We start from the raw sequence: 11,163 nt of genomic DNA on the forward strand, positions 1-11,163 counted from the left end.
ATAACATCTATGAGAGATTTCAATCTGGTTTTCGCTCATGTCACAGTACCGAAACTGCTCTACTTAAAGTCACTAACGATCTCTTAATCGGAGCTGACTCTGGTCTTCTCACCATTCTCGTCCTTTTAGATCTGAGCTCAGCCTTTGACATCATTTCTCACTCTGTCCTTCTAAGCAGACTTTCCTCTCTCGGCATCTCTGACACACCCCTCGCCTGGTTTCAATCATATCTCCTCGACCGTTCCCAGTTTATTCAACTAAGATCATTCCGCTCTCGTCTATTCCCTGTCACCTCTGGTGTACCCCAAGGCTCAGTTTTAGGCCCTCTTCTCTTTATAATATACATCCTCCCTCTAGGTACCATCTTCCGCAAATTTGATCTTCAGTTTCACTGTTTTGCTGATGACACCCAGTTATATCTCTCTTGCAAACCTGATTCCTCCCTCCCACCTTCTTCCCTTACAGAATGTCTATCCGAGTTAAAATCCTGGTTTACCTCTAATTTTCTAAAGCTCAATGAGGATAAAACTGAGATCCTCCTTATTGGCACCAAATCCAACCTTTTGAAGGCAAACCATTTCTCACTCACCATTGATAACTCCACGTTCTCCCTTCTCCTCAGGTTAAGAGCCTTGGTGTCATCCTAGACAGTACACTTTCTTATAAATCACACATCAATAACCTCACCCGTTCTGCCTACTTCCATCTACGTAACATTAACAGATTGCTTCCTTCTCTTTCCACCCAGTCTACGTCCATTCTTGTACATAGTCTTGTTACCTCCCGTATTGACTACTGCAATTCTCTTCTGCATGGTCTCCCCCAAAAATCCCTCCATAAGCTTCAACTGGTTCAGAACTCTGCTGCTCGCATTATCACCAGAACCCCCTCCTACCAGCACATCACCCCTGTTCTTCAGGAACTTCACTGGCTCCCTGTGAAATTCCGGATAATTTTCAAACTTCTTCTGCTCACCTTCAAGGCCCTTCATAACCTCGTTCCTTCTTACCTTTCTGACCTGTTAACCACCACTTGTTCTGCCCGTTCACTTCGTTCTTCTTCTTCTGTCCAGCTTACTGTACCTCCCTTCCGCCTCACCACCATGGGAAGCAGAGCTTTCAGCTGCTCTGCTCCCAGGCTGTGGAATTCTCTGCCCCCTGAAATAAGAAATATTGGTTCTCTCCCCCAGTTTAAATCCCAACTCAAAACTCATCTGTTCAAATCTGCATATTCACTGTGAATACACTGTTTGTTCATTTTATCTTGTGCTTTATTTTATTGTTCTTATTCTGCCATTGTTTTACTAATTGTTTTATCCTATTGTAAAGTGTCCTTGGGTGACTTGAAAGGCGCTCATAAATAAAATTTATTATTATTATTATTATTATTATTATTTGTCTCTCAGAAACAGTTCATAACTTCTCTTCAACTCATTCATGTCACCTAAAAGGTAAACCTCTTTCTCCATCACAGCTCTGATGATTCAGTAAGGACATCTCCTGGTTTCATCTTCATGTTTCCCACTCACCACATATTCAAACCGATATCATGACCAGCAGGTTTACAGCTGTGGCTCCAGCAAACATCAGCTGATACTAGAAATTAATATTAAATAAATTCTAACAACAGCTGATCAAGCTTAAACGTGCTGCTGTTATTTACCGCAACATCCGCTGGTTTCCTCTTTCTGGCGCAAAGTGGGCGATAAATAAACAAGAGAGAAAAGCCGATCAGCTGATCATTGATCAGTTTCATGATTAAAGTAGAAACAGGAGAGGGAGGGGAGAGAATGAGAGAAGAAGAGGCAGCTGTGCAGCAAAGACACAGAATAACTCCAGCTTTGTGTCTTTTTTATTGTAGCTGAAGTCCGGGACAAACTGTGTTCCTTTTCACCTCAATACGAAACGCGTAATATTTTCTCTGAATACGAGACGATTCCGTTTTTTACGGGACGGTTGGCAACTCTAATAATTAACCCTATGAACAAAATAAAGTTCATTTCTTTGTTTGTAATATGCAAAAAAAAACATGTTTTAAATTCTCGATGATACAATATACATTTAATATTAATTTAATGTGATCCTGGCTATAGTCTCAGTTCTGGTTATAGTAAAGTGAACAAAACCATGTCCCCCATCAAACCCCCAAATATGTTAGTATGTCTGTGAAGGTTCTCTGTCCAGGTCATTGTAGTCTAGGAGCTTGGAAAGAAAAGCGTCTGGACTTCTTTAAGTTGCTTTAAGACATTTCACTTCTCATCCAAGAAGCTTCTTCAGGTCTAAGGGGACGTGCCCTATGGGAGTGTCCCCAAAGATGGACATGAACCCCATGTTGATCCTCTACATAATCACACGAGCCAAGGTGTGAAAATGGGTGTGGATCACAATCAGCCAAGGTTTCGGGTGAACCCACTGTGAAACCTAGCCCCACCCTACCATGTGATTTCCTGATGTCCAAAGGACGTTAAGGCGTCTGGGAGGGAATCTCGAAAATGGATTAAAGATGGCAAACAGTGCATGCCGTAAACCACTGCCTCTGTTCAAAGATAGTTGTTTACAGTAGACATAGATGGCTTCTTTCACTCCTCTTTCAAACCATCTGTCTTCTCTGTCCAAAATGTGAAGATTGGCATCCTCGAAAGAGTGACCTTTGTCTTTAAGATGCAGATGACATCCCAGTCTTGTCCTGTTGACGTGGCTCTTCTATGTTGTGCCATGCATTTAATGTAGAGGGCTGAGCATTCCTTGCTACACTGTACAACATATGCTCCGTTGCTAAGTTTGTGTTTAGGACTTCTGTCTTCTCAAGCTTCTTGTGCTGCTTCTTCCTGATGTTGCTACACAGCAAATTCAAAAGTGTTAAATGTTTTGGTGTTAATAGTCTTCTTGCAAAAGTAGAGTTAATTTTACTCTAAGCAGAGTCACATTCTTTTAATGTAACTCTGAGGTGTAAAATGATAGTAGTTAAAATAGAGTGTTAAAAATGAGTGCTTCTATGTCAAATCTGGAGGTGTTACAATGGAAACATTAACTCTTGACCTCTTAACTCTGAACTCCTACAGGGGCTATGACACCAACAGAGTAAATTCACAGACTCCGGCCCCAGCACGGCTCCAATCGAAGCTGAAGTGAAGCCGTTTCAGAACATTTTGCTCTACATATTTGAGTTGTTTGCCATGCTTGGTAAGTCATTTTTTCAAAGATTGTTTCAATTATTATTATGAGCTTTTACTTCTGTGGCTCTTTGGAGTTGAGACAAAGCTGTGTGAAAGGCATTAGCCATGTTGCTCGCTGATAGCATAATATTCTGTTTTAGCTAGCTGAAAGGTATTGTTTGCGGGCAAATACCACAGCCTTGAAAAAAAGCTTGCATGTGAATTTTCAGTCAAACTTTTGGTCAAATACACCTAAAACAATGTGTAGAATGTGAAATGTTGGTATAATGGTGCTACTTGAAGCCTGAAAATGATCTCCCATAAAAAAAAAAAACCACGAGCAAACAGCAGTAGCAGGCGTCCTGACTGGGTTCTACGTTAGCATAGATCCCTCCAGAGTTTTGTGCACACGGTTTAGGTAAAAATTAAAAAGGTTGAGGTTTTACATTTAGTTCAGTATTACCTGTTGCCTGTGTCTTTGTCTTTTGGGAAAATACTTTACACAAGTAATGGCTCAAAAAGGATTCCTTTTTTTTTTTTACTGTGCTGCAATTGTTTACTGGATTATTTGTGCCATTAATTAGTGTCAACTAATTTTTATTCAATCTCCGCACAGGATATGCTTGTGAAGATGGAATATGGGGGAGAGCAGAAGTGCGTTGAAGTTCCACAAAGGGATGAATGAAGGACATGCATATTGTATTGAAGAAATAAGTGATGAGAATGCTGTTATTTGCATTTACCATGTCAGACCTTTTGATAAACAAAATTCTAATGAAAGTGAGAACATGTACACTGTTACATCTTTCAGAAAATGTTTTGAAATTGTGGTGCACAGTTCAGAATAAATGTTTTTCAAAAACCATTGCGTCTTTTTAGTAAATGTATGGACAGCTTGCTGTACTTCTTAGGCACCTTCTTTGTCGCACCTTTCTGCAGCTCCAATAGCTGGCTAACCTCTCTCCATGCTACCTTGATCTTAGACTCTAATCTCCTTCTCCATTGAGGGTACTGCTCCTTGTAGCTGTTCAACTTATAACTCATTGATCACTGCTGCCGTGACGTAATGGTAATGGTGACGGTAGGTATTGTCCGTAGTGCTGCATTCAAATGAGACACGCCCATAAGATCTTGTGGGATTTCAAGATACAGACATTAACCCTTTAAGACCTACCATAGAACCAAGTCCGCCAGAGCTTACTTTATATTTTTACATGCTGTGGAGCCATTTTTGGGAGCATTTCAAGTTGCTATACAACCATTATAGCCCAAATTTTAATAATATGTATGCATTAAGTCCATAGTAACTACATAAATTGCAAAAAAGTGCAATAAACTACAAAAAATTTGAAAATCGTCTTTGTTTTTTTCTACATATGTTTCTACTTACAGAAATTTAAGAGGTTTATCCCTCAAAACTTTAAATACAAAAAAGTTGCAAAAAACAGTTTACAACAACAGGAAATTTATTTTGAGTGTCTTTATAGTTTTATTTTTGAGATACACCAATTTTTATATACTGCAGAAAAAACAATCCAATAATGTAAATTTGCAGAGAAAACAGCATCGGCATAAAAATAAACTATTTAGAGCAGTGCAATTTGAGTTCTAAGCATCCCAGAAACTATTCAGAAAAGCATAAAATCAAACATGACTTTTAAAAACACCAGTAAAGGCTTATAAGGCCTACAAGTAAAAAACGACATTTTCCACAAAAATGACGTCACCTCCGGTTTCAGGGAGGTAATGGCGGACATGCGATAGTTCACACTGATGTCTATTTCAATGTAGGAAGTGTTCCGAACAGCTGATTGGATCAGCAAAGTGTGTTTCTGGAATATTATGTTTTTGTTCCTGCAAGAGCTTTTTATGCAATTTTTGCAAAGCTTTATGTAGAAGGAAACCATGAACTAGGACAAGCTGATGGCATAAGATGTAAGTACAACTCATTTGGTTTCATATGCAAAAAAAATTATTGCACTAGCTTATGTGGTTCCGGTTCTACCAGGATTTAAAAATAGTTCCGCAAAACAGAGCGTGCCGCTCCAACCGGCTTTAAAGGGTTAATGCATGAAGGAGCATTCCCACAGGTCCTTCCACCCTGCAGCTGTCAGACTGTACAATCAAAACTGCTCCCAACAAACATGTTTACATCAGCGCTGTACTTTGCACTAATCAATCGAACAACTACAACTGTTAGAACTTGCAAATTACTTTTCTCAGTTTATATATACTAACTTATTGGAAGTGAAATGTCTACTTTTTAACGCACAGGGACAATACACAATCTGTACTTTTCTAATTATTCTTAACTATTTAAACATCTTTCAGTATCCTACTCTGTTTGCACACTACAACCTGGGTTTACCACTTATCTGTACTTTAATTTTAATAACTGTACAGTACTGTTTTGGTAACTATTGTCCATGATGTAAATATGTTTACTTTGTGTGTTTTCGTTCTATGTTCTGTGTCCTATTCTGTTTCTAGATGTGGTTTTTTGTGATGTTACAACCAAACTTCCCCCGTTGGACAAGGACTATTCTATTCTATTCTATTCTATACTAAATTATTAGTATAATAATTTATACTAATAAATAATTTCTTAATTATAAAATAATTAAGAAATCTAAAACAAGTATTATTTGACATAAAACAATTTCCCTGTTTTTGTTAAAAATGTCCCTTTTTTTGTTCACATTTCAATTAAATTCCTGTCATATTTCATTGAATGCAAACAAAGAAACAAACCAAAAACAATGAAACAAACAAACAAAAGCAAACAAACAGTGATGGGTCAGTATTTGCTATATAATGGTACTACAAAATGTTTCTGTTGTTTGACACACAGCACAGATAAACAGTAACAAAGATTTCATGTTTATATGAAATACTTTGAAATAAACCAACCCTTTTCTGTATCTATACAGCAGAGGACTGAACTGTACTTCGACCTTACCACAGTGACAAATTCAAACGCAGTCTAACTTTCGATCACTTTTCCTCATTTATGTTTAAATGACATATGTACACCTACCACTGTGGTTAAGTAGCCTTAGAAACAAATAACTTCAACATATACATGCATTTTGGGTTTGTGCATGACCAATGTACTCCAGCACTTAAACAAACATAGCTATACCTCTGCCTCTGGAACTCACTATATTTTAAACCCTGGTTAATACCCTAACTATATGCTGTGCTTGAGTGAACACTGATTTAGAGATTGGTTTAATGCCATGGCAGTCTTTTGTTTTGTAAATGTTGCTATGCAATTTTCTGGTAGGTGAATTTGTGGTAGGTACTGCTTTGCTTTGGGAAGCTACAGCCGTGCGCTTGCTTGTGCAACATTTAGATGTGTGGTAAATTTCAAAGTAGCATCCACATGCAAACACAGGGTTTCCCAGTGGCAACCAATGAATTCATTTTAATTAAATTCCAAGCATAAACATATAACATGGCAAACTTTACTCATTTCAAATTACATTTATGCTGGTAATTTTTCCCTTAGCTTTTGATACAAATGGAAATATTGTAAGCAATGGTATCTAACCACTGAGAAAAAACTCTGGACAAAATCATGTTTACATGGGATCATGAATTTATTTAGATTCTTAACTTTGGAATAATTATTTTTACATTAAGAAATACAGGTATAAATAATGTATAATTGAATAACATTATATGTATATTAAGAAATTATTCACAGAAAGAATTATAATTATTTAATTTAAATAACAACTAAAACTAAAGAATTTTATTATGTACTATTATGTAAACTGTGAAATGTCTGCTTGCAATAGTAACCATTTTTGAAACAAGTATATACTATGATTGGTTTTTGTTCATCAAATTTTTCTTGGTGTTCTTCTCAGGCTTAAACAAAATGATAAAACACTTTGGAGCAAATATACACATTATTAGTCCAAAGCTAGAGGCCAGAATGGCAAAAATCTCCACAACTACAGTGAATTTCCCAGGAGAGCTGACATATGCTGGGATAAAGGTGATCCACACTGCACAGAATATCAGCATGCTGAAAGTGATGAATTTGGCTTCATTGAAATTATCAGGTAATTTGCGGGCTAAGACAGCTAAAACAAAACAAAAGGAGGCAAGTAGGCCTATGTAGCCGAGAACAGCCCAGAAGCCAACAGGGGAGCCTAAATCGCATTCCAGTATGATTTTCTCCTTGTATGTGGTTAGATTTTTAATTGGGAATGGAGGGCTAAGTACCAACCAAATAGTACATATTAAAACTTGAATAAAGGTGAAAGACACAACAGTCATTCTTTGTTGTGGAGGACCAAACCATTTCATCACATTGCTACCTGGAAGTGTAGCTTTAAAAGCCATTAAAACCACTATAGTTTTCCCAAGTACGCAGGAGATACAGAGTACAAAGGTGATGCCAAACGCAGTGTGACGCAGCATGCAGGACCAATCAGATGGTGCTCCAATGAAAGTTAATGAACATAAGAAACACAGAGTCAGTGAGATGAGCAGCAGGAAGCTCAGCTCAGAGTTGTTGGCCCTGACAATTGGAGATGTCCTGTGATAAAAGAATACAGCCCCAGTTATGATGGCCAGACAAGCACCAAGAACTGAAAATGTAGCCAGGATAATCCCTAGGATGTCTTGAAATGAAAGAAATTCTACAGGCTTAGGGATACAAGTGTCTCTCTTTGCATTAGGCCAGAACTCTTTGTGACATGGTAAACAATCAGAAGAATCTAAATGGAAAGAATAAAGAAAATCAGAGAGGGCTTCTTGCAAAATATTCAGTGTTACAGACATTTGCCATAAAGGCATTTTAGGAAATATGGAAATAATTCTTTTCTACCTGTAGTATTACTAATCTCGCCCTCAGGACACGGTATACAGTCATAGCAGCAGATGGGTTTTCCTTTCTGCAGCATTTTACGAGTTCCTGGAGGACAACTGGCACTGCACACTGACACCGGCACCTGTAAAAGACATAAAAACAGCAGAATAGATGTAATTATTACAGAGCTGTAATAATTCCATTCTTTAAAGTTTCATTCAGATTGTCATTACTTTTGTGGTACCCTCCATCCAGGTTATGTTTCTATTGATCCGGAACTCTTGGCCCACTGGCAGTGATGCATCGTACAGCCCTACAGATACCATTTTAACATCTCCACTTTTACTTTTTTGCCAGTTAACCAGCTCATAAATTGCTACAGGATCCCCATTATCATTAAATGACATGTCATTCCCGTTTTGAGAAAAATTCACTGTTTTCAGCTGATTTAAAACCTGAAAGGATCAGTTAAGACAGGATGAGAGGGGAGAGGGAAAAAAGAAAACAATACTCTGTAATAATTTTTACTTTTACTATTAATAATTAATTTACATTAGCATTTTACTATGGGTAATGAAGTCACCGGAACTGATTTTTGACTGACCTGTTTGGACTCTAACCTGGTCAGTTTGTCACACTGAGATGTGACGTTTTTTCTCTGACACACTGCATTATGAATGGCATGTGCTATTGCATACACGGCCTTGTACACCATGTTAGTAATTCTAAGCTGAGACGTGTCAGTATATGGGCTTTGGAGATTCAGTATGTCTTCTTTTCCATCACACACGTTATTCTTTGTAGCAGCAGCACCTACAGATACAGAAAGACAGGGCAGATGATTTCACCATTGAATGAAAAATATTAGATGCCTTCTCTCTGATACATTTAACCAATTATCTTAACATTCACAATCAGATTTGACAAAGGGTTAAAAAAAAACATTGGAACTAAAATACTTGAACTTGACCTAAAAGTCTTTATATCAAGTGAGATTATTTTCACTGATGCATCCTTTTTCAAATTCATATTTCATTATTTTGTGGAAATGGATTTGCTCATGAAGCAGCAGCAGACTTTATAACACCATGAGTTTGTCAGAGTAATTTTAAAACTAAGAACACTTTATTACTTTTTTTCAGTGTGCAGTTGAATGCATCCTCCCAGAACTCTGTAAGCAATGCAGATGCTGCTACTTGAGAGGGAGACAGATTTAGCAGGAAATCTCTGAGACCTGGGATTAAAGACTTCTGAATCCCAAATCCAATGGCCACAGCACAGAAACTGTACCTCATTAATTCTGGGCTGGTTACCCATGCCTCACTGCCTATCCACTGGCGCGGTGGGGAAGGATTACGTGAAAGCTCCTCCAACAGGATTGCCATATCCCCTATAGCTGCAAATGCCACAATAACCATAGCTGTAGACCTTGAGAGACAACATAACACATTAGAAGCTTTTTTGTTTTTAACTGTGTAAAATGCAAAGTATCAATCTCAATAACTTACTGTGGAATATGTCACCACAAAACATTTATTTATAAGAATGTAAACTAATCTCCACACAGTTAATATTAATGTGGAAACCTGCGAATAACATCTGCTACTCTCTGGATCCTGCTATGTGGGTGAGTCCGATAGAAAGATACAGAGTATTCCACACAGATCCCCTCTTTCTGTGCTGCTTCTAGAAAAGATGCCATCCCATTATTTCCATAATCCGAATCTGATCGAACAGCACCTATCCAAGTCCAGCCAAAGTGTTTTACCATCTTGGCTAGTGCACCAGCTTGGAACTTATCACTGGGAATTGTTCTGAAAAAATTCGGGTACTGCTGCTTGTCAGACAAGCATGCACATGTGGCAAAGTGGCTAACCTAAAGCAAAAGAGGAAACAAAACTCTTTCAATGACAGCACAATCAAAAATAATTCACATCCATATTTCCAATCTAAAGTTTCCAGAAATTCAAATATTTACCTGAGGAACCTTAAAGGAACTGATGACTCGTGACAAGCTGATGGATGGTGTAGACCCAGACTCACCAACAACAGCCATCACCATACCAGATTGGGAGCAGTTATTGCCAATGTAAAACACAGGGTCCAAGCTATTCAAAAACTGAAATGCCACATGCACCGCCACAAGCACAGATGCACATGAATCATAGATCTGATACCCGAGTTTGATTCCAGGTAGCAGGTCTGTGCTGTTGTTAATCTGTTCAATGGCAAAGATCATTGCACGTGAGAATCGCAGCTCTCGAGATTCCATGCTGGAGACACACAATTATGTTACTGTTAGAATTTAGCCTACAAAAACTTAGATCAGGTTAAATTTCAAGAAATCACCCTAACAAACAGGCTTTTTTGGACTATGGTCAGATGATCACTGTAATATATCTTTTGATTAAAGGCATGACAGGGTAACCCTGAGCCATTTATTATGAGAAACTAATGTAAAATACAAAGAGGAAGTCAAATTATTTTTTATATAAAAATATTAAGTAACACATTTATAAAGCAATTGCTTAACACACTATATAATTTCAGTTTTTAAAACAATAAGCAGAATGTCTATGGATTACTCAGTATTTTTACATATACTAAAATAAAAGCAAAGAATTTTCAGCCCAGTACAAAAGCAATGCAGCATCCTTTTAGCACCAATTTCTCTCTCTTACTGACCTCCCACTGCATCTTACTGGCTCAGGCATGGTGGTGTAGTTATTGTTAACTGTGTGCACATAGTTGTGAATAGAAAAAATACCACCAATAGTGAAGTCTCCATCCATTGAGAATACAGGTAGACGAGTGCTACCCTGCGGCTTACAATTCACAGATGAAACCACAGTACCAGCTAGAGCCCCTGTAAGTGGAGTCCTCTGATACAAATCATTTAGAGAAACACCCAAGGCAGCAGCTGAGTTCAGGTGAAACAAACATACAGCCAATACCAGACCAATGAAAGCCACCGCTTTCTCCATCCCTGCTTGATGTCAGGTGTTTCTATATAGCAAGCTTGTGTTCTCACTCATTTTTATAGCTTATCACACCCACTAGTTTTGGTATAACTTTTCAAAAGATCACGCCCTTACCTAGTAGCCTTTAATTAAGTCTATATGTTCTATGAACTATGGATATAGCAATATGATCATATCTCTGTTTTCCTCTTGTGAACCATTAC

General features: G+C 37.9%; 1 protein-coding gene across 1 annotated transcript; it reads right to left on the reverse strand.

Moving 5' to 3' along the window:
• Positions 1-6,982: 6,982 nt before the first annotated feature.
• On the reverse strand, positions 6,983-10,774 carry LOC146619012 (extracellular calcium-sensing receptor-like). The gene is made up of 8 exons (XM_085370156.1): positions 10,665-10,774; positions 9,958-10,252; positions 9,566-9,855; positions 9,112-9,407; positions 8,584-8,792; positions 8,213-8,434; positions 7,998-8,121; positions 6,983-7,887 (listed from the first exon to the last, which is right to left on the reverse strand). The coding sequence occupies exons 1-8, from the start codon at positions 10,769-10,771 to the stop codon at positions 6,983-6,985; spliced, it is 2,448 nt and encodes an 815-aa protein (XP_085226282.1). The 5' UTR covers positions 10,772-10,774.
• Between the last annotated feature and the right edge of the window lie 389 nt (positions 10,775-11,163).

Source organism: Diplotaxodon limnothrissa, linkage group LG14 (assembly GCF_057381915.1).
Source record: "Diplotaxodon limnothrissa isolate DT_005_m linkage group LG14, D_limnothrissa_male_GT1.1, whole genome shotgun sequence".
Classification (NCBI taxonomy): domain Eukaryota; kingdom Metazoa; phylum Chordata; class Actinopteri; order Cichliformes; family Cichlidae; genus Diplotaxodon; species Diplotaxodon limnothrissa.

What these genes read in the sequence shown, in the direction of transcription:
- LOC146619012 (XM_085370156.1), bottom strand. Translation starts at nt 10,771, where the DNA reads ATGGATGGAGACTTCACTATTGGTGGTATTTTTTCTATTCACAACTAT. An exon ending in GTAGCAGATGTTATTCGCAG is followed by an intron (nt 9,408 to 9,565) that starts GTTTCCACATTA and finishes TTGTCTCTCAAG; the next exon opens with GTCTACAGCTATGGTTATTG. An exon ending in CGAGATTAGTAATACTACAG is followed by an intron (nt 7,888 to 7,997) that starts GTAGAAAAGAAT and finishes CTTTCCATTTAG; the next exon opens with ATTCTTCTGATTGTTTACCA.